The sequence below is a fragment of the Rhinatrema bivittatum genome, chromosome 3, assembly GCF_901001135.1.
Source record: "Rhinatrema bivittatum chromosome 3, aRhiBiv1.1, whole genome shotgun sequence".
NCBI lineage: Eukaryota > Metazoa > Chordata > Amphibia > Gymnophiona > Rhinatrematidae > Rhinatrema > Rhinatrema bivittatum.
The window spans coordinates 168,344,337-168,368,239 of record NC_042617.1 but is presented as its reverse complement, the minus strand read 5'-3'; the positions used below and the strand labels follow the sequence as shown (position 1 = coordinate 168,368,239).

General features: G+C 45.7%; 2 protein-coding genes across 5 annotated transcripts in view; one reads left to right on the top strand and one right to left on the bottom strand.

The window, feature by feature from the left end:
- LOC115088528 (piggyBac transposable element-derived protein 3-like) overlaps positions 1 to 1,544 on the top strand; it is a 1,755-nt gene extending 211 nt beyond the window's left edge. Inside the window, exon 1 of the mRNA XM_029596790.1 lies at positions 1 to 1,544. This exon is cut by the window's left edge and continues 211 nt beyond it. Coding sequence (XP_029452650.1) covers positions 1 to 1,544 — 1,544 coding nt within the window.
- Positions 1 to 23,903, bottom strand: part of CHRM3 (cholinergic receptor muscarinic 3) — a 1,211,018-nt gene that overhangs the window by 372,545 nt on the left and 814,570 nt on the right. The gene's annotated exons all lie outside the window — the stretch shown is intronic.

Genomic DNA, 23,903 nt, shown 5'->3' with positions numbered 1-23,903 from the left:
AAGTGGATGAGGATGACAAATTGCTATCAACCTATTGTCAAGAATCAGGAGATACCAAAGGAAAACGAAACCCAGAGAAGCCAAAGCCAAGATGGATCAAGACAGATGATTTCACGACCACAATGGAAGAGCATGCCCCAACAAAGTTGGCTGATATTCGTCCAGATCTTCTTCAAAAGACACCATTTGAACTTTTCATAGAAATTATGGGTGAAGATTATTTAGAAGAATTAGCATACATGACAAATATATATGCCAGGCAGAAATTGGCAAGCATTGACACAAATGCTGACAAAATCACTCGTTTCTTCGGAATACTCTTGCACAGTGGCTATCACCATGTTCCAAAAGAAAAGCATTACTGGTCAACTGCAGAAGATTTGAGCAACCAAATTGTGCCAAAAACCATGTCAAGAAAACGCTTTGAGGACCTGAAAATCTATTTTCATATTGTTGACAATTTGCAACTACCACCTGGAAAAGCTGCAAAAATTGAGCCATTTTATACCCATTTATCTGCTCAGTTTTTGAAGATCGGAGGTGTTTTTAGTGAAAGCCTGAGCATTGACGAATCAATGGTACCATATTATGGTCATCATAGCTGCAAAATGTTCCTTCGAGGAAAACCAATTCGATTTGGATACAAAATATGGATGATGTGCAGTCCAGATGGTTTTCCATTTTCAATGCAGATTTATACAGGTGCCAAATATCAGCCAGAAGAATCAGGCACTGATAAAACTGAAAAAGTTCCACTTGGTACAAGAGTAATTTCGGATTTGATTTCAGTCATTCAAGAGCCAAGAAATCATTGCCTTTTCTCTGATAATTTCTTCACATCACACAACTTGATGGTGGAACTGAAAGAAAAGGGATTTCGAGCAATTGGCACTGTCAGAGAAAACAGAACTGGGAAATGTCCCCTAATGGCACCTAAAGAACTGCGCAAGAAAGATCGTGGGGAATTTGATTATCGTGGTGATGGAGACATCATCTGTGTCCGCTGGAATGACAGCAGTGTGGTCACAGTCATGTCCAACTGGATGAAGCCATTTCCACTTCAAAATGCCAGCCGCTATTCTCTCAAAGAAAAGAAAAAAGTTCTAATAAAGCAACCAAAAATAATTGGTGCTTACAATCAAGGCATGGGTGGTGTTGATCTACTTGACCGGCTTTTATCAGCTTACCGCCCAACACTTCGCTCCAAAAAGTGGTGGTGGAATTTATTTTCAAATGGCTTGAACATGGCTGTTGTGGCAGCTTGGAAAATTCACTGCCATCTGCTTGGAAAAGAAGCAATGAGCCACTTGGACTTCCTACGTGAAGTATCTACCGTAGCAATGAAATGTGGCCTTTCAAGCTACCGCATCCGGAAAGGAGGTCCTACAGCATCCATAAGTGCTGATGTAAAGGCATCACAGCCTCACTTCTTGTCCACAACTTCCCAAGGCCGATGTGCTGTCTGCTCCAAAAATACAAAAAAGTGGTGTGAATTTTGTGGTAAACGTTTACATGAAAAATGTTTTCCAGATTATCATGCTTGATTTTTTTGACTAATTTTCATTCTTATGTATGATATCAGCTGTAGTATTGCAGTATGTTATAAGAATTACCTAAAATAAAGAAATGTTACAAGAATTACCTAAAATAAAGAATTTTTGAAAAAGTACTTTTTGACTCCTGTAGATCCCAACGTTCCACTAGTGGACATGCATTTTTCTCAAAAACCCATAGTCCGATTTCCTTGAAAAAATTTTTATACCATATTTGGGTCTAGTTAACTAAGATATGTAAAAAGGGGCATCAGGAAATAAGTCCTTCAATGAGCGGGATCTAAAAGGTTAACACCCCACTGATCTGTCTATATTTTTTTGTTTTACTACTAACACGCCATCCATAGCAGAAGTAAAGTTACATGGCAGGAGACCCCGGCGCATGCCATTGCGCGTAAGTATTTATGCACAAATTTCAAGTTTAAATCCAGGAATGCCCATCCCCCTCCCAGAGGCTGCTCATGCTCTGCCCCTTTTTTGGAACTTTTCATTTATGTGAGTAGCTACAAGTATGCACATACCGAGATGGGCTTTTAAAATCCACTCGGTGAGCGCTGGCCTGGCATATTTACATATCGCCTAATTTTGGCGCATATTGCCTTTTTTTTTTTTGTGTTATATATTTTTATTGGGTTTTTAGAAATCCAAACAATGCTCAACATGACATAGAACCGATACAATATACCAGAACAGTAAATAGAAAAATGCGTTCGGAACTGCCCATGAAGGTGACATTAACATGCAGCATACAATACCTTCATCTGAAAAAACTTAAATGTCACAGAGTCCGCATATGTCGAATGTTCTTTTTTCTCCCATTTCTTCCCTAATCTTACCCATCCCTCCCACCCCCCACCCTCTGTCTATCTAACATCTGTTTCTTCTTATTCTCTCAAACTTTCATTTGGTGTTCACTGATTTAGTAATACAGTATAGCAATAGAGTACAGCATTAAAGCATTGGAGCAGTACTACAATAAACCATTTAAGCAATGTCACGTGTGGGTAACAGTAATATGGGCAGTGTCTACATTGGGATTAGATACGGAAAACCTCAATCCACAGAGTCATTGAGCCATTGAAGTCCTTGACCTCCAGAATTTTGTTCCGAGTCTAGTCTGGAAATATGCTTGACCAGATGCACAGGTTGGCTTTGCAGATAAGCTGACCACACAGCAGTAGTGTGCTGTTGTTTCGAGACGCTCAAGGATTTGGCCGTCATGTGTTCAAACGTAGCTATTTGTAATAGTTTCCTATGCCAATGGACGATGTTAGCTGGATCTTTAGATATCCAATTGTTAACAACAACATGTTTAGCAATAATACCAGCTTTACTGATGAAGAGTTTCTGTGACAGAGTCAACGGATATTGAGTATCATTAAACGGGCCGAACAACCATAACATTGGGTCAAGAGGTAATAAACAGTCAAATATCTGAGAACATTGTCGTTGAACCTCTAGCCACAACTGCTTAATTTTAGTACATTCCCAGAAACTATGCAGATAGTGCCCCTCCTCAGTTTCGCACTTCAGACATAGAGGAGAAGTTGTTATCTCCAACTGAAAAGCTACTGAATTAGTACAGTATAATTGCCAAATAAATTTAAAGTGTAACTCTCTCAGATTCGCATTTTCCGTAACCTTACCACTTTGTGAAAGATAGCGCTTGATTGTACTAGTTGTTAATGATATAGTTGGGTATTTAGCCCATTTATTTAAGATCCTGTCATAAGCGTTAATATTCAAATGCGAGTGTAACATTGTAGAGAACATTGAGCAAGAATATTTGATCTGTGGCCTAGTACAAAACATTGCTGCCAAGCAGCTCCTCTGACCTATAGAAATTGTAGGCCATTGTACTTGAAAGACATAATGTCGCATATTGCCTTTTAAAATTCACCTTGGAATTAGCGTACACTATTTCAACTTAGTGCGCGCTAAGGGCTGGATTTTAAAAGGGTTACGCGCATAGGGCCGGATTTTAAAAGGGTTACGCGCATAAGGTACGCACGTAACCCTTTTAAAACCCCCCTGAGCACGGCGAGCCTATATTGCATAGGCTTCCGGCATGCGCAAAGCCCCGGGCTGTGCGAAAGTCCCGGGGCTTTCTTGGGGTGGGCGTGTGGGGAGGCGTGACGCGGTCGGCGCGTCATCCGGGGCAGTGCCGCGGGCGTGGTTTCGGCCCGGGGGCGTTCCGGGGACCTGGCCGTGGCCTCTGGACCAGCCCCCGGACCGGAACACGGTGCATGGCAGCCGGCCCGTGCGCGCAAAGTTACGCCTGCTTTGAGCAGGCGTAACTTCTGCGACAGAGGTGGGGGGGGGGGTGGGGGGAGGTGGAAGGAAAGTTCCCTCCGAGGCCGCTTTGATTTCGGATTTCAGAGCGGCCTCGGAGGGAACGGGCAGCGCGCGCTGGGCTCGGCGCGCGCAAGTTGCACAAATGTGCACCCCCTTGTGCTCGCCGACCCCGGATTTTATAAGATACGCACGGCTATGTGCATATCTTATAAAATCCGGCGTACTTTTGTTCGCGCCTGGTGCGCGAACAAAAGTATGCACGCGCGTAGAATTATAAAATCTACCCCTATTTTTATTTAGGACAAACTATTTGAGTTAGTACACAATAATTTTAATTAATGTGCACTAAAAGGTGAATTTAAAAGTTAGGCGCATGGCGAAATCGGGAGTTGTACACGTATGTAAAATATGTGTGTGTCCACAGAATTTTAAAAGCCACCTACATTTGCACACATCTCCCGATATGCGGATACCTCACTTGGAACAAAGAAGGGCCATGGTGTAGTTGTGGTGTGGGTGGGTCATGGGTGTTCTGGGGTGGGGCCAAGAGCAAATGTGCACAAGTACTTTCGGGCCCGGGTGCGCATCCAGGTCCAGTGCTGTGGGTAAGTTTAAAAAAAAAATAAAAACATGCATGAGGTTTAAAGGACTGGGGTAACATGAGGGACTACAGGCTAAAGAATCAAGGGAATTCCATGGACCTAGCTCTAGACTGGGTGAACTAGTGGTCAAATTGGCGAAACTGGTCATGGTGTATAGGTGCACCTGTTATAAAATTTTCCACCTTGTGTGGCACACGCTAGATATGCATGGCCTTGCACACCCAATGGCAAACAGGGCACACACATACGTATGCTTTGCTATTTTATAACATACAAATGTATGTGCGTGCATGTTATAAAACTGCCGCATCCCTGGGCATGTGCTGATGCACACATGTCAATGTGTGCCTGCACGACCCTTTAAAAGTTACCGTTCCTACATTGCACATAAATTTCAAAACTACAATAATTCTAATCAAAACTAAAAAAACTGAAAATAAAATGAAATGAAATGAAATGAAATATTTTCCAAGCACACCCGTACTATTGGCTACTGTCAGCTTTATCCAAATTGCATCTTCAAGATTTTATGTGGTCTCAAAATGTTTACAACGAAGGATGGCCAATATAATAGACTCATCTGATCCCGTATCAACAATGCATTTTGTTTTTATTTATTTAAGCAATTTCTGACTATGTAAACCGCCTAGATGGATAGATCCCTACCCATTGTGCGGTATATAAAAATTTTAAATAAATAAATAAATCTTCTTAGTGCCATATACTTAATTGTGTCCTCACTCCATTTAGGTGATCTTTAATGACCTCTACCTGATCTTCAACTAGAACTCTCAGAATGTTCAACATGGCCTTAGTCTGGCATATCCAATTTCCTATAGGTATACCTGGCATATCCTATAACCTGGATATGCCAGGTTATTTTGTCTGGGAATTATGACTGCAGGGACCTTGGTGGAAACAATGGATGTTCTCTCCATTAACAGCTTGAAAAAGTCAAACATTTCTTCTTGTTGGCCATGCTTTGATGCAATTAGGGGGTCAGGGGGAGGGGATATGTTGGGTGATGCACTTGGGGGGATCAGGGGGGAGGAGGGATCTTGGGTGATTCGATCAGGGGGAGTCAGGGGAAGGGGAGATCTTGGGTGATACAATCGGGGTGGGGGCCCAAATCTCATCTTGGAGTGAGTTTCCTCACTCCGAGGGTCATCAAATGTTCACAAGAGACCACTGTTCTGTTTGTACATCTAACATTGAATGTCAAAGGGGCCTCTAACCCCCTACACTGATACCTAAACCTCACCTCAAGTTACTAGGTGGGCCTGCCATAGGGATACAAATACCTATCTAGGGAGATGACATTATGGCCAGGCTCGCTCGCTCGCTCTCTCTCTCTCTCTCTGTTATATGTGGGAAATACAACAGGTCTAGCTCCTATCGCAAAGTCTGATAATGTTATCACAATTTGCACTAACTTAGCTCTTCACATAAAATGAATATTTGCATAAACCACACCCCTTTTGCTATTACATGCAATAGTTACCGCATTTTGATAAATCTAGGTCTAAGTTGGAATTTATCCATATAAGGGGCATGCAACTACTATACCTGCATATTTTTATTTCTGTCTTTAAAAATATATTCATATTGGTTTTACTCACCTAATTTACATGCATTTAAGAAAGTCGGGTTTTACCTGTGTAAGTCGGGAGATTTTCTAATATTCTTGAGGCAATGAAAGCCCCAGTGTTATCAATTAGTTTACCAGTTTGCCCAGTCCATTTGCAGGTCATTGAAACCCTACTGGATCTTCAACCTCAGCTCTCTCCATTTTACCCAGACCTTCTCACTGAGTCATTATTTAATTTTTAAGACATTGATGAACACTTACTCCAGTTAAAGAGCAAGGTATAAATATACTGCGAGCAAGCTACCAAATCTACATACGTAAATCTCTTATAAAATAGCAATTTATGCAGTAAAAGGTGGATATTAAAAGTCCGGTGTGAGCATCAATTGGGATATATACACATTAGTCGGGCTGGTGCACGCCGACTGAATTTTAAAAGCCGCCCAAAAATGCGCCTATCTCCTGCTGTGCGTACATCTTAAAAGTTGTCAAAAGGGGGAGGGGTATGGGCATGGCCACAAGATGTGTGCATAAATAATTACACATCTGGACACATGTCCAGCTCCAGTGTTATGTAAGTTTAGTTCTGCTAGGTACGAGGTGTAAGTTAAAAAATAAACAGAATCATTTCTAAGGGGTTTAAAGATTTTGGGGTAATTGGGGAAAGTACAGACTCTCAAACCAGGGGGTTTTGAAGGGCCTAGCTGTTAAATGGACAAACTGGTGGACAAACTGGTGAAACTGGCAATGGTGTGGATGCACGCTGCTTTTAAAATTCCCCAGCTTACGCAATAGATGTGGGATTTATGTGCATAGGCATGCACCCACTCAAAATTGTGCACACATATATGCGCTATCAGGCTATTTTATAACATGTGTGCATATAGGGGCAGATTTTCAAAGACCTTCGCGTGTAAATCCAGGAGGATTTACGCGCATAGGGGAGTTATGCTCGCCGGGCCTATTTTCAAAAGTTCCGGCGGCGCGCGTAAAGCCCCGGGCCACGTGTAAATCCTGGGGCTTGAAAAAAGGGGCGGGGAGTGGGCGGGGTCAGCGGCTCCTGGCACAGCGGCCATTTGCTGCTATGTCAGAAATCTTGTGCCGGCAATCGGCTGGCACACGCAACTTGCGCCTGCCTGGAGGCAGGCGTAAAAGATAAAATAAAGATCAGGGGGGAGTTAGAGTAGGGCTACGGGGGAAAGATTAGGGGAAGGTGTAGGATGGTCAGGCTAGGGGGAATGGAAGAAGCCAGCGTGGCTCAGTGCTCGCAAGGTGCACAATTGTTCACCCCCTTGCATGCGCTGACCCCGGATTTTATAACATGCGTGCGCATGACATAAAATCGGGCAAATATATGCGCGCGCCAGGTAGCGCATGCACATATAGAGGCAGATTTTATAAATCTGCACACATGTGTACTTTTGTTCGCGGGATTTCAATAGATACGCGCGTAGCCGCGAGTATCCATTAAAATCTGGGGTTGGCGCGCGCAAGGCTGCCCAAAATCGGCAGCCTGCGCGCGCCGAGCTGCGCAGCCTGCCTCCATTCCCTCCGAGGCCGCTCCGAAATCGGAGCGGCCTCGGAGGGAACTTTCCTTCGCCCTCCCCCCACCTCCCCCCACCTTCCCCTACCTAACCCACCCACCCCCCGGACCTATCTAAACCTCCCCCCTACCTCTACCCCGAAAGTTACGCCTGCTAGAAGCAGGCTAGAACCCGATCGCGCTCCCCCTGTTTCCATGGGCATGCCGGATTTTCATTCTCCCAGGAGACCCTGCGAGGCCCACCTAAGTCCAAGCAGCCCGGGTCCCTACGGGCTCCTCCCGGGGGGACCTTGGGCTTCCAGTGGTGAAGCTTTCCACAGCCTCTGTCTCCTCCAGTGATCTGCCCCCTGGGGGCAGTTACCTCCTGTTCCCTTTCAGGAGGTGTTCCTTCACTGTCCCAGGACAAGGGTCCACCACCGAGCGCAACATAAGCAGATTTTTACTGTGCAACTTTTGAAATTTCACCTTTCTTCTTACCACTTGGACACTTCAAACTAAACTTCAGCTCAGACACCTTCAGCTCCCTGTTCATCTTCTTTTTTTTCTTACTATTGGGAAAGAACTTATGGGATTGAATATTCTAAATTTTTTACTCACACAAAACCCAGTTTTATGCGAGTAAATCAGCCTTTGAAAATTGTCTGTGGGTTTGTACACCTAGCTCATGTGAAGAAGTGCTCCACATGTACTTTTTGTGCACACTTGATAGAGGTGTTCCAGTGGTGGAGTTGGGGCAGGGAAACTATTTACACACAATCTTCAGATTTTTGAAATTATGTATGTAAATGTGTGTAAAAGTTACGCCTGCTAGAAGCAGGCGTAACTTTGCACGCACCAGGCCGGCTGCCACGCTCCATGTTCCGATCCGGGGGCTGGTCCAGGGGTCGCTGTCACGCCCCCGGAACGCCCCCGGGCCGGAACCACGTCCCTGGATACGCCCCTGAAATGCCGCGTCACTCCGGACACGCCCCCGAAACGCCGCGTCACTCCCGGTACGCCCCCTGACACGCCCCCCGACACGCCCCTCCATGCAAGCCCCGGGACTTACGTGCGTCCCGGGGCTTGCGCGCGCCGCCGAGCCTATGCAAAATAGGCTCGGCGCGCGCAGGGGGGGTTTGGGGTAGGTTTTCAGGGGGTACGCGTGTATCTTACGCGCGTACCCCTTTGAAAATCTACCCCATAGGATGCATGTGCTCCTTTTAAAATCTACCCCATATTGCGCAAGTTATAAAATGGCTGTGTATCTGGTTGCGCGCTGACACACACATGCCAAACAGCACTTACGCACCAGTTTGAAAGTTACTGTTCCTATGTTGGACATGCCCCTGGACCACTCCTTTTCTTTCTCATGTGTAAGTTTACTTGCATACCCTTACTTATGCGTGTATGTTGTAGATTTCTAAAATAGCATATATGCGAGTATGTGCTATTTACATGGGCATAAGCTGTTACGTGCCCCGCCCGCGGGCCTGCTCACCTTCATGGTTCCACAGCGTGTTCCGGATCGACATCCCTCGCGGTAGTTGCCAGTCCTGCCAGGTCCTGGCGTGCCGCGGCAGCAGTCACCGGGCCTTCCACCGCGTGCCAAGCCTCATGCCGAGGCTCAGTGTCCTCGGCCATGTTAGCCACGCCCATATGCACGCGCGGACAGCCCGGCCTCATGTAGGGCCAAGGGCGGGTTCTAGCTCCATGGCACGCCCTGATTAATCCCTTGATATAAGAAGTTCCTGTCGTTCCTTCCTTGCCTTGGCAATTGGGTTTGTTCTAAGTTTGCCTCTGCGCTTGTTCCTGTTCCTGCTTGTTCCTATTCTTGTTCCAGGATCCTTCTGTTCCAGTTCTGTTCCTGCATCCTGCTTGTTCCTGTGTTCATCTGTCTGTCTACCCAGGTAGTACCCTCGGACTGTCTTACCGGTACTGACCTCAGTTGCTCCTGACCTGCCTGCCTGCCTGCCGCCTGCCTCAAAGACCTCAGCTTGTTCCTGACCTGCCTCCCGCCTGCCTCAAGACCTCAGCCTGACTCTGACCTCGTCTGTCCTCCGTTACCTGAACCCCGCTTTGATGACCACTCCTTGGACTGACCTCTGGATCTTGACCTTTGCCAGTCTGACCTCGTCTCCAGATTCTGGCTCTGTTCCTCGCCCTGTCATCACCAACTCTGTTCTGGTTCTCCTTGTTCCAACCAGCCTCCATCTTCAAACCCGATCACGCTCCCCCTGTTTCCATGGGCACGCCGGATTTTCATTCTCCCAGGAGACCCTGCGAGGCCCACCTAAGTCCAAGCAGCCCGGGTCCCTACGGGCTCCTCCCAGGGGGACCTTGGGCTTCCAGTGGTGAAGCTTTCCACAGCCTCTGTCTCCTCCAGTGATCTGCCCCCTGGGGGCAGTTACCTCCTGTTCCCTTTCAGGAGGCGTTCCATCTCTGCCCTAGGACAAGGGTCCACCCCCGAGCGCAACATAAGCAGATTTTTACTGTGCAACTTTTGAAATTTCACCTTTCTTCTTACCACTTGGACGCTTCAAACTAAACTTCAGCTCAGACACCTTCATCTCCCTGTTCATCTTCTTTTTTTTCTTACTATTGGGAAAGAACTTATGGGATTGAATATTCTAAATTTTTTACTCACACAAAACCCAGTTTTATGCGAGTAAATCAGCCTTTGAAAATTGTCTGTGGGTTTGTACACCTAGCTCATGTGAAGAAGTGCTCCACATGTACTTTTTGTGCACACTTGATAGAGGTGTTCCAGTGGTGGAGTTGGGGCAGGGAAACCATTTACACACAATCTTCAGATTTTTGAAATTATGTATGTAAATGTGAATGTATATATTTGCACCTGCTCCCTGGCAGGTGTAAATGTGTGAGTGTGTGTATGACACACAGGGATACACACCTACACGCTAATATTCAAAGTGGACTTATGCGCTTAAGACTCCTTAGAGGCAGACTTTAGCCCTATGCAGACTGTTACAAAATTACTCTCATGAAGAATAATTTGATTTATTCTGTTTCTGTTTCAACCCTTTTACCTTTTGGGGTTTTTTTTTCAGTTTTCGTTGTCTTGTGAAGTCAGATTTATCTAATTATGTTTTAAAACTACTGTTGGGCTCGCCCCTCTTGTTTTTTTCAGGGAATAGCTTTTCCTTTAAGTCAAACTTCCAATATTTTAGGACCCTAAGTCTTCCTTTCAGCTCTCAAGGATTACCCTCTTGCTTCACTGACCAGAGCTGCCACAGGCACAGGGAGAGACTGGCTGAACATTCCGTTCCTGTCAGTAAAACTTTTAAACCATCATTTGACAGTAAAATTCACAGTTTTTTTTAGCTCATTGTGACATTAATTACTTTATTTCTCTCATGTACATGCACATTTCCCACATTTCTGCTCTGTTTAACATTTACTATGTTTCTACAAATTTTTGTTAACCTTTCTCTACAGGTTCTTCCTGTTCCTTAACCAAGATATACCACTTTTTAAAATATTCTTGTCACAACACACAGGGTAAGACACAGAAACATGATGACAGAAAACGACCATATGGCCCATCTACTCTGCTCATCTGCCCAATTAATTTAGCTTTATAATTACCATCACTTCCTTAGAGATCCCCTGTATTTATCCCATGATTTCTTGAATTTTCATACTGTTTTTGTCTCTACCACCTCCACTAGGAGGCTGTTCCACACATCCATCACCCTCTCCATACAGAAATATTTCCTAAAATTACTCTTGTGTCTACCCCTTTCAACCTCATCACATGACCCCTTATTTGAGAGCCTCTTTTCTTTTGAAAAAGGCTCATCTCCTGTGCATGGAAACCTTTGAGATATCTGAATATCTCTATCATATCTCCCCATCTCATTTCTCCTCTAGGGTGTACATGTTTAGGTCTTTAAGTCTATCCCCATACGCTTTAGAATGAAGACCACTGACCTTTTTAGTAGCTACCCTCTAAACCGACTCCATCCTGTTTATATCACAGTCATACACAAAAATTCAAACTAAATTTCAGCTCAGACAGCTCCCTGTTTCAGCCCTTTTATTTGGTTCACTGAGTTCTTTAAACTCAGTGCTTTTTCCTCTTTTTAAAAGAAAAGCTTTAATTTATATTGGTTGGCAGCAGTTAAGCTGACCAGGCTTTGTCCCCCTTGTTGCTCCAACGGCCATCTTCCAATTGTTACCTTAGAACCTCCAGGCTTAAATCATATGGCTAGTGCTCCTCGGAGTGTAGCTTGTGTTTGAATTATCACATTTTAATAGGCCCCCAGGTGGAACCTTCTATTCCAACATGGTTTCTGGAAGGACCAAATTGCCAGTGACACATGCATAAGTCCTAAGCCTTCTGCTTATTACTGGAGCCCCTACATCCCCCCAAGAGCCTTCAATTCAGTGGTGAGCGCTGGCCAAAGCCTTTTCAACTCTCACTGTATCCCTTTCTCTCTTCACATTGTAGCATCCTCATCACCGCTATAACCTGGTACCTCCGGGTTTATGGCATCTACTAATGTAACAACTAGGGATGTGAATCGTTTTTCAACGATTAAAATTATCGTCCGATAATGTTTATATCGTCTTAAATCGTTATAGAACACGATACAATAGAAATTCTAACGATTTATCGTTAAAAATCGTTAACTCGATTTAGTGCGCACTAACTGAAAATGATACAAATAAACACTTTCCAGGTCACTGAAGGTCAGTTAGGAATGAATATGTGTTCCTATTGGCTGGCTGCCCTCTTATCTATTGATGTTACCAAGGTTACCACTGAGGTGATGGTTGGGGGGATGGGAAATGGAACTGGAAACTAACGAACACCAACAGAAAATGAAACAAAGTGTTCACACTTCCCAGGTCAGTAAAGGTCACTTAGGAATGAATATGTATGTATGTATTCCTATTGGCTGGCTGTGCTCTTATCTATTGATGTTACCAATATGGTTGGGGGGATGTGAAATGGAAACAGTTGGAAGCTTGACAAAAAAAGTAATGTAATGATCAGCACTCACGTGACTAGAACTTGTTTGTTTATTATTTTTGTTAGCAGGCACCTGAAATGCTAGTGCATGTTGAATTTGCCAATCACTGTGCATTTTAGAAAGGTGGTCCTGGCTGGAACTGTACACAGTTCAAATATATGTAATTGATTGTTGGTAAGTGTATTTTTTAAGTAGCCACACTGGCACCAGTATGTTTACTTTTCCTCCTACTTAACTCACTAGCTCAGCTTTGTAAGAAGGGCTTCTCTGCTTGTGTGTTGTTTTTGTTTGGTGTGAGGAGAGCAGAAACATCAGATCTTTATTCAATCTACTACAGTCATCTCTTACAGTGCCCTATCCCTATTAATACCAGGAGTGTTGTGATCTTCCTGCACACAGTGCCCTAACCCTGATACCAGTCTGAGACAGCTCCCTCCCTGCATTACTAGTGAGAGGCTGGCTTCACAGACAGGGGGGAGCTGCCTGACCCTCACTCCTGACTTCCCCCATGTCCCAGCTAGTGAATGGTGTGTGGGTGAGGGGGGGGGGGGTGGATGGTGAAGTCTGAGACAGCTCCCTCCCTGCATTACTAGTGAGAGGCTGGCTTCACAGACAGGGGGGAGCTGCCTGACCCTCACTCCTGACTTCCCCCATGTCCCAGCTAGTGAATGGTGTGTGGGTGAGGGGGGGGGGGGAGGATGGTGAAGTCTGAGACAGCTCCCTCCCTGCATTACTAGTGAGAGGCTGGCTTCACAGACAGGGGGGAGCTGCCTGACCCTCACTCCTGACTTCCCCCATGTCCCAGCTAGTGAATGGTGTGTGGGTGAGGGGGGGGGGGTGGATGGTGAAGTCTGAGACAGCTCCCTCCCTGCATTACTAGTGAGAGGCTGGCTTCACAGACAGGGGGGAGCTGCCTGACCCTCACTCCTGACTTCCCCCATGTCCCAGCTAGTGAATGGTGTGTGGGTGAGGGGGGGGGGGGAGGATGGTGAAGTCTGAGACAGCTCCCTCCCTGCATTACTAGTGAGAGGCTGGCTTCACAGACAGGGGGGAGCTGCCTGACCCTCACTCCCGACTTCCCCCATGTCCCAGCTAGTGAATGGTGTGTGGGTGAGGGGGGGGGGGGGGGATGGTGAAGTCTGAGACAGCTCCCTCCCTGCATTACTAGTGAGAGGCTGGCTTCACAGACAGGGGGGAGCTGCCTGACCCTCACTCCTGACTTCCCCCATGTCCCAGCTAGTGAATGGTGTGTGGGTGAGGGGGGGGGGGGGGGAGGATGGTGAAGTCTGAGACAGCTCCCTCCCTGCATTACTAGTGAGAGGCTGGCTTCACAGACAGGGGGGAGCTGCCTGTCCCTCACTCCTGACTTCCCCCATGTCCCAGCTAGTGAATGGTGTGTGGGTGAGGGGGGGGGGGGTGGATGGTGAAGTCTGAGACAGCTCCCTCCCTGCATTACTAGTGAGAGGCTGGCTTCACAGACAGGGGGGAGCTGCCTGACCCTCACTCCTGACTTCCCCCATGTCCCAGCTAGTGAATGGTGTGTGGGTAAGGGGGGGGGGGGAGGATGGTGAAATCTGAGACAGCTCCCTCCCTGCATTACTAGTGAGAGGCTGGCTTCACAGACAGGGGGGAGCTGCCTGACCCTCACTCCTCCGGGGTATTGTGATCTTCCTGCACACAGTGCCCTATCCCTGATACCAGGGGTGTTGTGATCTTCCTGCATGCAGTGCCCTATCCCTATTAATACCAGGAGTGTTGTGATCTTCCTGCATGCAGTGCCCTATCCCTATTAATACCAGGAGTGTTGTGATCTTCCTGCACGCAGTGCCCTATCCCTGATATCGGGATGTGTGCAAGAAGATCACAACACCCCCGGTATCAGGAATAGGGCACTGTGTGCAGGAAGATCACAACACCCCCAGTATCAGGAATAGGGCACTGTGTGCAGGAAGATCACAACACCCCTGGTATTAGGGATAGGGCACTGTGTGCAGGAAGATCACAACACTCCTGGTATTAATAGGGATAGGGCACTGTGTGCAGGAAGATCACAATACCCCTGGTATCAGGGTTAGGGCACAAGTTCTAGTCACATTGACTGATCACATTACTTGTTTTGTCAAGCTACCAACTGTTTCCATTTCCCATACCCCATATACTGTCAGTAGGAAACTTGGTAACATGAATAAATAAGAGGGCAGCCAATAGGAATACATATTCATTCCTAAACTGACCTTAACTGACCTGAAAAGTGTCAAATTGTATCATTTTCAGTTAGTGCGCACTAACTCCCAGTTAGTGCGCACTAATCGGAAAAAACGATTTTTAACGATTTTTTAACTAAAAAATCGTGCCTAAGACGATTTTCTTGCCCTGCCACACGATTTCTATTGTTAAGACGATATGGAAAACGATTCACATCCCTAAACTGCATACCTCCAGGTTTGCAGTGCAGCAGTGGGAGCTGACAAAATCACTCCCTGCTATCTTCCCCAAAGCTTGCTTCAGTGACTGGAGGTAGTCAGCAGCACATCACCTTTTCAAATGCTGGTTCTGTACTTGTTGTACTATTATCCCCTCTGGTCAGGCTGTAGCAGAAATAATAAAAAAAAAAAGTCAGCCTCCCCTTCCAGGTCCAGGACAAACTCGCAACCTGCCTCATCTCTACAGCCACCAGCCCCAACATTTTGCATCCTTGGACCATAACAACCTCGAATCCTCTCTAATGATCAACACCCTAGGCAACTCCGGCACCCAGCCAAGAGCATAAAGGGCCACTAACTTCCCAACAACTACCAGGGTATAAAATAGAAAACACTTTTATTTAACTTTTTTTTTCTTTTGATTACATTAGAATTTCTGCATTTTTGTGTTTCCCTCAGTACATTTTTCCTGATTCCTCTTAACTTTATAAATCATCTCTGCTCTTCCTCCTTTCAATGATGTATCAGAAAAAATGTTGTCACCTGGAAATAACTCTTTTATGTTAATGTTTATTAAATATTTATATATCGCCTGATGCTCCAGGCCCTAGGTGATTTACGATAAAACATATAAGAACATGCCATACTGGGTCAGACCAAGGGTCCATCAAGCCCAGCATCCTGTCTCCAACAGTGGCCAATCCAGGCCATAAGAACCTGGCAAGTACCCAAAAACTAAGTTACCATTGCTAGTAATAGCAGTGGATATTTTCTAAATCAACTTGATTAGTAGCAGGCAATGGATTTCTCCTCCAAAAACTTATCCAAACCTTTTTTAAACCCAGCTACACTAACTGCACTAACCATATCCCCTGGCAACAAATTCTAGAGTTGTATTGTGCATCGAGTGAAAAAGAACTTTCTCCGATTAGTTTTAAATATGCCACATGCTAACTTCATGGAGTGTCCCCTATTCCTTCTATTATCTGAAAGAGTAAATAACCAATTCACATCTACCCATTCTAGACCTCTCATGATTTTAAACACCTCTATCATATCCACCCTCAGCTGTCTTTTCTCCAAGCTGAACAGTCCTAACCTCTTTAGTCTTTCCTCATAGGGGAGCTGTTCCAAAAACAATAATGGCTATTAAAACTTTTAAAAACAGACATTAAATAAAACTATTTCCATACGAGTTATAAATGAATATCAAGCAATACAGCCTAAAAGCATGATAAGAATGCCTCATAAACCAATTTAAATAGATAAGTCTTCAAAGCAGACTACACTGCTTAGGATAGGTGATCAACTTCAGTTCAGTTTGTAAACAATTTCACAATTTGCATACCACAACCGAAAAATCCCTTTCTCAGGTCTCATTTAAATGGGCCATTTTGAGTGGGGGAACATCCAGTAGACCCCTATTAGCAATTTTTTTAATGAATTAATTAATTTGATTTATACAAGAACATTTGATATTCTTCCTTTTCCTACATTAATCTCAAGGCAGATTACAATGAAAATTAAAATTACTTATTTATTTTTAACTTTTATATACCGATGTTCCTGTATAGGATACATATCGCACCGGTTTACATAAAACTTAACGGTCGCCGAAACGGCGGATACAATGAAACATGTGGTACAATGAACAAGCGGAACAATGAACAAGGTGCAATGGACAAGCAGAAGCAATAAACATGTGGAACATTAGAAGTCTACTTTAAAATTAATGGAAAAAAAAAAGGGTAATACTTGATGAAACTTCCAAGTAATCTTTAGGATAGCCGGGTGAACTAATTTGCCCCACAGGAAGAGATTCACAAAAAAGAGCATTCAGAAAGATTCACTTAAAAGGATTCATAGAGGGACTAAGTGATTTCTAGCTGCATGTAGATCCAGGCTAGGTTAAGGCATTAATATAGTCTTTGTCTCGCGGAGTAGTTAAAGATTTACGGGATATGTGGAGTGCCGGTATGGAAAAGGGAGCTTGGAATCGAACATCAGGTCTATAGATGGGCACAGATCGGGGGAGCCTCAATGCAAGGACTTGTCAATCCGAAAAGGCCTGGCTGAAGAGCCAGGTTTTCAATTTCTTTTTGAAAACCAAAGGGCAGGGTTCTTGGCGAAGGTCCGGAGGGAGCGAGTTCCAAAGGGGAGGCCCAGCTGTGGAAAGGGCGCGCTTCCTTAAAGATTACTATCCAATTTTCAATCAATGAAATGAAAGACATTAAACATAAGGTTAGAAAATTGTGAAGGAGTGCATGTTAGACCCTCCTTAAAAGCTGGGAACCAAGTACCTTAAGCCACAGACAGGAAGGGGGTTCTGCTTTGATGGTATTCTCCTCATAAGGGGATAAGAAGCTAGGCCCAGGGAGAAAATGGAGGCTCCAGCAAAGAGAATGAGCCTAGGGAAGGCCAATGCAGCCTGAGTCTGATCTCTAGCTAGCCACCAAGTATTCAAGGTGCCACATATGGTGTCAGTTTGGGGATTTCTGCACTACCCTTTGCACAGGTAAAAGAATCAGGCCAAAAAGAACAAGAAAGAATATAAGAACATAAGATTTGCCACACTGGATCAGACTAAAGGTCTATCAAGCCCAGTATCCTCTTTCCAACAGTGGCCAATCCAGGTCACAAGTACCTGACAGGATTCCAAAGGGTAGACAGATTCCTGCAACTCCTCCTTAATAATGGTTTATGGACTTTTTCTCCAGGAACTTGTCCAAACCTTTATTAATTGCAGCTACACTAATAGCTTTCACCAAATTCTCTTGCAATGAATTCCAGAGCCAAATTATGCACTGAGCAGAAAAATATTTTTTATCATTAATTTTAAATGTACAACTTAGAAACTTCATTGTGTGTCCCCTAGTTTTTATACTTTTTGAAAGAGTAAACAACCGATTCACGTTTACTCATTCCATTCCTCTCATCTGTTATATCATTTCCAAGCTGAAGAGCCCTAACCTTTTCAGCCTTTCCTCATAGTGGAATCATTCCATCCCCATTATAATTTTGGTCAGCCTTCTCTGTAGCTTCTATAATTCTGCTACATCTTTTTTGAGATGTCATGACCAGAACTGCATACAATACTCAAATTGAGTTTGTACCATGGAATAATATAGAGGCATTATGATATTCTGTTATATTCTTCATTCTTTTCCTAATTCCTAGCATTCTATTTGCTTTCTTGGCTGCTGCAGCACATTGAGCAGAAGATTTCAACATATAAATGATGATGCCTAGATCCTTTTCCTGAATGGTGACTCTTACTGTAGAATTTTTTTCTCTCCTGGGGTCTGGTTGCATTTGTAACTGGAGATTAATTTACAGAAGGCTAAGGAAGGTAGCTCCACCTGGAGAGAAGGCCTTAAATAGTGAGTCAGGGCTGAACAGGCAGGGCTTTTGTATGTGTTTTTGGTTCCTCCTTGAAGGAAAGTTTTACTGTGTATGTATTTCTGAACAAGGCAGAGCACTGCAAAAAAAGCTTTTGTGCGACCGGAGCCAGTTAACTAGCATGCAGGCCAATATTGTAAGAATCGCGGGAGAGTGGGTGCTCTGTGTTGAGTGCCCAACCACCTCTCCTGGGCGCGCAATTCTGAATTTTAATGAGGGATCGCACTAATAAGGAGGTGCTAGGGACAATAGCGTGTCCCTAATGTTTCCTTATTAGCATAGAGGTGGCTGTCAGCAGGTTCCAACAACCGATGATCAATTTTACCAGCGTCGGTTTCCGAACCCGCTGACATTCACGGGTTAGGAAAATGGACGCCGGTAAAATTGAGCATCCGTTTTTCTAACCTGCTAACCAGTGGGCAGATTTTTTAAAATTAAAATTTTTTTTTTTTTAATTTTTGGTTACTCCGAATTAATATAGCTAGGATATTAAGTCAGAGGGTGTACAGAAAATCAGTGTTTTTCTGCTCTTCTGTACACTTTTCTGGGTTCCTCAGAAATTAACGCCTGCTCTTGGCTGCACTGTTATGACCACTGGCCGTGGCCGGCTGCAGCAGGCTCAACTCACGCCATGTCATGCCTGACTCTCCAATTCCGGTGCTCTTGCGGCAGTGGCCAGTCAAAACCGCCGCGTTCCTCCCGACTCTCTGCACTCCACGTGGCGGCCGAGACACCACCGACAAACGCTCTGATCCTGGGCCTCTCTAGGCACACGCCATCTGCCCTTCCTTTAAAGGGCCTATGGCGGGAACTCCGGGTTCGTCCCCGGCTGATGACATCATTGACCCGAAGTATTTAAGCATCACCTCCAGCCTCTACTAACTGACTTGGCAATGAGTTCCATGGTTCCTATTGGTGCCATATTCTCACCACGGACTGGTTGTTCCTGTCATCGGACCTCAGCGCTTCTCCTTCCGGGTTCCACTCTCAGCGTTTCCTGCTACGTGGGCCCTGGCTTAGCGGAACATTACTGGACTGTCTCTCAGCGCTTCCTGCTCCTCGGGGCCAAGCTCAGCGCAACATTACCCAGACTCTTTCTTAGCACCTCCCGCTTCACGGGCCCTGGCTCAGTGCACCCTTACTGGACTCTCCCTCAGCGCTTCCCGCTCCTCGGAGCCAGGCTCAGCTCAACCTTATCCGGATTCTCTCTCAGCACCTCCTACTCCGCAGGTCCTGGCTCAATGCACCTTTACTGGACTCTCTCTCTCAGCGCTTCCTGCTCTGCAGGTCCTGGCTCAGCGCAATCCTACCTGAACTCTCTTTCAGCGCTTCCCACTCTTCGGGGCCAGGTCCAGCGCCATTCTACCTGTGAGCTCCAACTGCAGTACCCACAGCTCCTTGGAATCTCCATGGTACGCCTCCTTGAGGACTTTTGCCATAGTGCCTTCTCTCTTCTGGAGTAGGCTCAGCACAGCACATATCCAGACTGAGTCTCAGTGCTCTGCTCCTCAACGCATCCTTCTATGCTACCATCACAGAGGGTTCTGTCATCAGCTTGCCATGTCCCAGGCAGTACCCCAACACTGCTATCCTCCAGGCACCTGCTTCAGCAGGGTTCCCCGCTCTAGCTTTTATCCAGCGGACTCCAGTTTATGCTTCTCCATCTGCATCTCCCCATCTCGAGGCCACTCTCATGTGGTCCGGCGCTACTCTCTTCAGAGCTGCAGTGATCTTGCACTCCCTGAGACTCTTTCTCCTCTCGCCTCCTGGAGTGCTCCTGTCTCATACTGTGCCTAATCTCTCTGACACTCTCTGCATGATCTCACCTACCCTCTCTGGGGCCAGCCAGACAGGGGCACTCCTAAGTCCTACCGGCCCTGGCACCCAAGGACTCAACCTGCGGGGAACGAGGTTCGGCACAGGTGAAGTTCCAGCTTGCCTCTGTTCCCAGCCAGCCTCGCCTCCCGACGGTGGGGACCTGTGGGGTTCAATTCCTCAGGTAGCAACAACCCCACCTCGGGTCAAGGGTCCACAATTCCTAACACACATATTTTAATTTCAGTATCCCGGGTGACTAATAGCCTCATCAACATACATTTGCATAAAAAATGCACGGCCAATCGCGTGATAAATGGTGTGCTCAGCCGAGTGCAGCAGTAGCTCCAGAAATGAGTTCAAATCCTACACAAATAGTATGGCCAGCAGCTGGGTGCATTGAAGAAGAAACAGAGGGGCAATGACACAGAAAGCTCAAGCAATGTAAGGGACCACAACATGGACAACCCCAGTACCTCCAGCATTGTTTAAAATGAAGTCAGGGGATGACCCAGATGTTTTCTTAAAGAACTTTGAAGAACATTCCTCATGATTGTCTAGTCATAAGCTAGCTGAATCACCTACTAGCAAATCTACTTACTGGCAAGAGCCAAACCATGTTTCAAGCTGCCAATCTAGATAGGAGATGTAGCTATTCAGATATCAAAACTGCCTTCCTAGAAACAGTGGGCTACACAATGGAAACATACTAGCAACAATTTCAGAGAAGCAACCTATAGCCTGGGGAAACTCCATAAAGCCTTTTTTATCTGCTAAAAGATGCTGGATGGAAGTGGCTACAACCATAGGCGAAGATAAGCCTTGAGATAACTAATCACATTCTCCTGGAGCAATTCCTATATGGGCTGAACCAGACCATGTAAAATTGGGTGTGTTGGCTCCCAGAGCTCACCCTGAAAAAAGCACTGAAAGTGGCATGCGCCTTCTATCAGGCTCAGTTGATGCAAGAATTAGTCCAGAAGATAGAAAGACAACCTGCCCAGGCTCCTTGTTGTGGTAGTGAGAATGCAAGACTCCAGCCATAGTCCTCAGAGTAGGACAGCCCTAGTTTTGTATTTAGGTGAAGTCCCCAGGCTCCCCAACTTGTTTCAATTGTAGAAGGAGATGTCATTTGACCAGCGATTGTTGATACCATGGAAGCTAAGCCATGGATGTCAACTTGGTAACACAGCTAGCACTAAGGCTAAAGCGTACACTGACAAGGGGTGACCTTCAAAGCAAGGATGACCATGGAATCAGAGAAGGAAAGAAGTCTCTTAGGTACATGCCCACCTGAGCAGTAATGGCTCAGACACTTTTTCCTTTTGTTCAGTTTGTGCCAGAAATGGACATGAAGAAGAGTGTTGCTCTTATGACAATCTTTTCAGTTACTATGTGAACCGGTATGATGTCCCCACAAATACCGGTATATAAAAGTTTCTAAATAAATAAATAAATAAATAAATAAAAAAGAAAATTAAGAGCCCTAAAGGAAGTAGTATAGTTAAAGGAGAGCAAACTATGTGGCATTCACCTATTGTGAGGCAGAAGACCATGCTGTTGAAGATTGCCCTTGGCTTGAGTGTTATGGTTTGAGTGGATTCTTGGGTACTGTAGCAGATGACCACGCCCATGGGCTAGACTCAGGACGCACAAACACAGAGTTATGTCTTTTATTGTACAGCTGGTGTATACCTCCAGACGTGGCAGTAGTGTGGTGATCCAGAGGTAGCAGTCCAGGGACCCTCGGCAGAGGGGACCCGTCTCACCAAGATGGTATAGGGATATCAGGTTAAGGTTTCCCAGCACGGCAGAGCTGTAGATGAGACAGACTGAGAATTAGAATTACTTACTAGATGGTAGCTGTAAGGTTGATGATTCCAGCAGGCAGAAGTAGATGGTAACAGGCACCGAGGCAGGGAGAGCAGGCCCTCGAGGAGCAAGTACCTGATCCCAGTAAGGCACCTGAAAGAAAGCAGAGGGCCTCTGAGGAGCGGGTACCCAGGTTAGAGAATACTCCAAAGGGCAGAGAGAGCTTCCAGCAGCAGCACGGAAGCGGCAGAGTAGCTTAGACTGAGTCCAATCCAATCACGATCCAATCCTTGCTAACTCAATGCTAGGGTGCAACATAAGGCAAGCATAGGCTAAATATTTGGATGGTGTGACGTCACTCGAGGGGACGCCCCCGAGGTTCCCACCGTGACGTGGATAAAGATGTGGGTGGCATGCGCGCATGCACCCTAGGACTCCCTTAGGAGAAACATGGCATGAGGCTTTGCCATAGACATTCCGGGGATGCTGGAGAAATTGGCTTGCAGACACAGCAGTAGCCATCTTCCCAAGGCTAGCGGGAAGAGAGGAGAAAAAGGTGAGGCACAAGGGTTGAAGTCATCTGAGACCGACAGACACAACAGTACCCCCCTTCAAAGGGCCCCCCCTCCAGACCTCCTTCCTGGTCTTGGTTTCTGAGGATGCATTCTGTGGTATTGCTGAAGCATCTCTTTATCCATGATATTTGCCAAAGGTTCCTAAGTGTTTTCTTCAGGTCCATAACCCTCCTATGCAGGAGGTATACCCATACTCTGCCTCTCTTTCTCACATCAAGGATAGCGTCTACCTTGTATTCAATGTCTTCTTCTGCATCAATAAGTGTAGGTTCAGGTGTCTTGTTTGAGAACTCGCTAAGGACTAGTGGCTTCAGTAGTGAGACATGGAACACATTATGAATCTTCAATGCTGGTGGAAGTTTCAGACTGTACGTAAGAGTACCTAGTCGTCGGAGAATGGGAAAGGGTCCGGTGAAGCGTGAAGCAAAATGAGCTGATGGTAGCTTGAGTCTTAGGTGTTTTGTAGACAGGCAGACTTTGTCACCAAGCTGGAATTCTGGAGCCTTGCAGTGATGAGCATCGTAGCCTTTCTTTGCTCTTTGTCCTGCTCTACAGAGCATCTCTTTGGTTTTAGTCCATAGTTGTTGGATATCTTTGGCAGTAGTTTGAGCTGCCGGAGACGACACTGAAAGTGGAAGTGGTAAGGGTTGTAATGGTAGTCATCCGTAGACCACTTCAAATTGTGTTGATCCAGTTGATGTTGCTGGATGAGAGCCCAGGGCAACAGTTCAGCCCAGTCATTTTGATGAATACCAACATAGGCACGAATGAACTGCTTAAGTGTCCTATTCATTCTCTCCGTTTGCCCATTAGACTAAGGATGGTATGCAGAGGTGAAGTCGAGAGAGATATCAAACTTCTTGCACAATGCTCTCCAGAATTTTGCTGTGAATTGGGTTCCACTGTCAGAGATGATGTGCTTTGGGCATGCCGTATAGGCAAAAGATGTGAGTGATGAAAAGCTTTGCGAGCTCCATGACTGAGGGCAAGCCAGGGAGAGCCACGAAGTGAGCCATCTTCAAGAAATGATCTACTGTTACCCAGATGGTGTTGTTACCTCCTGAGAGTGGTAAGTCTACCACAAAGTCTGTAGCAATGTGAGTCCAGGGCTCATCTGGCACTGGCAAGGGTTGGAGAAGGCCCCAAGGAAGGCCGGGCGGTGGTTTCTGTCTGGCACAGTTGGAACAAGAAGCAACATAGGAGAACGTGTCTTCCTTCATGGTGGGCCACCAGTAGTACTTCTGTAGTTTAGCCAGAGTTCTGTGTTGAACAGGGTGTCCAGCCAGTTTGGAATCGTGAGCCCAGGCTAACAGCTTTTTCCT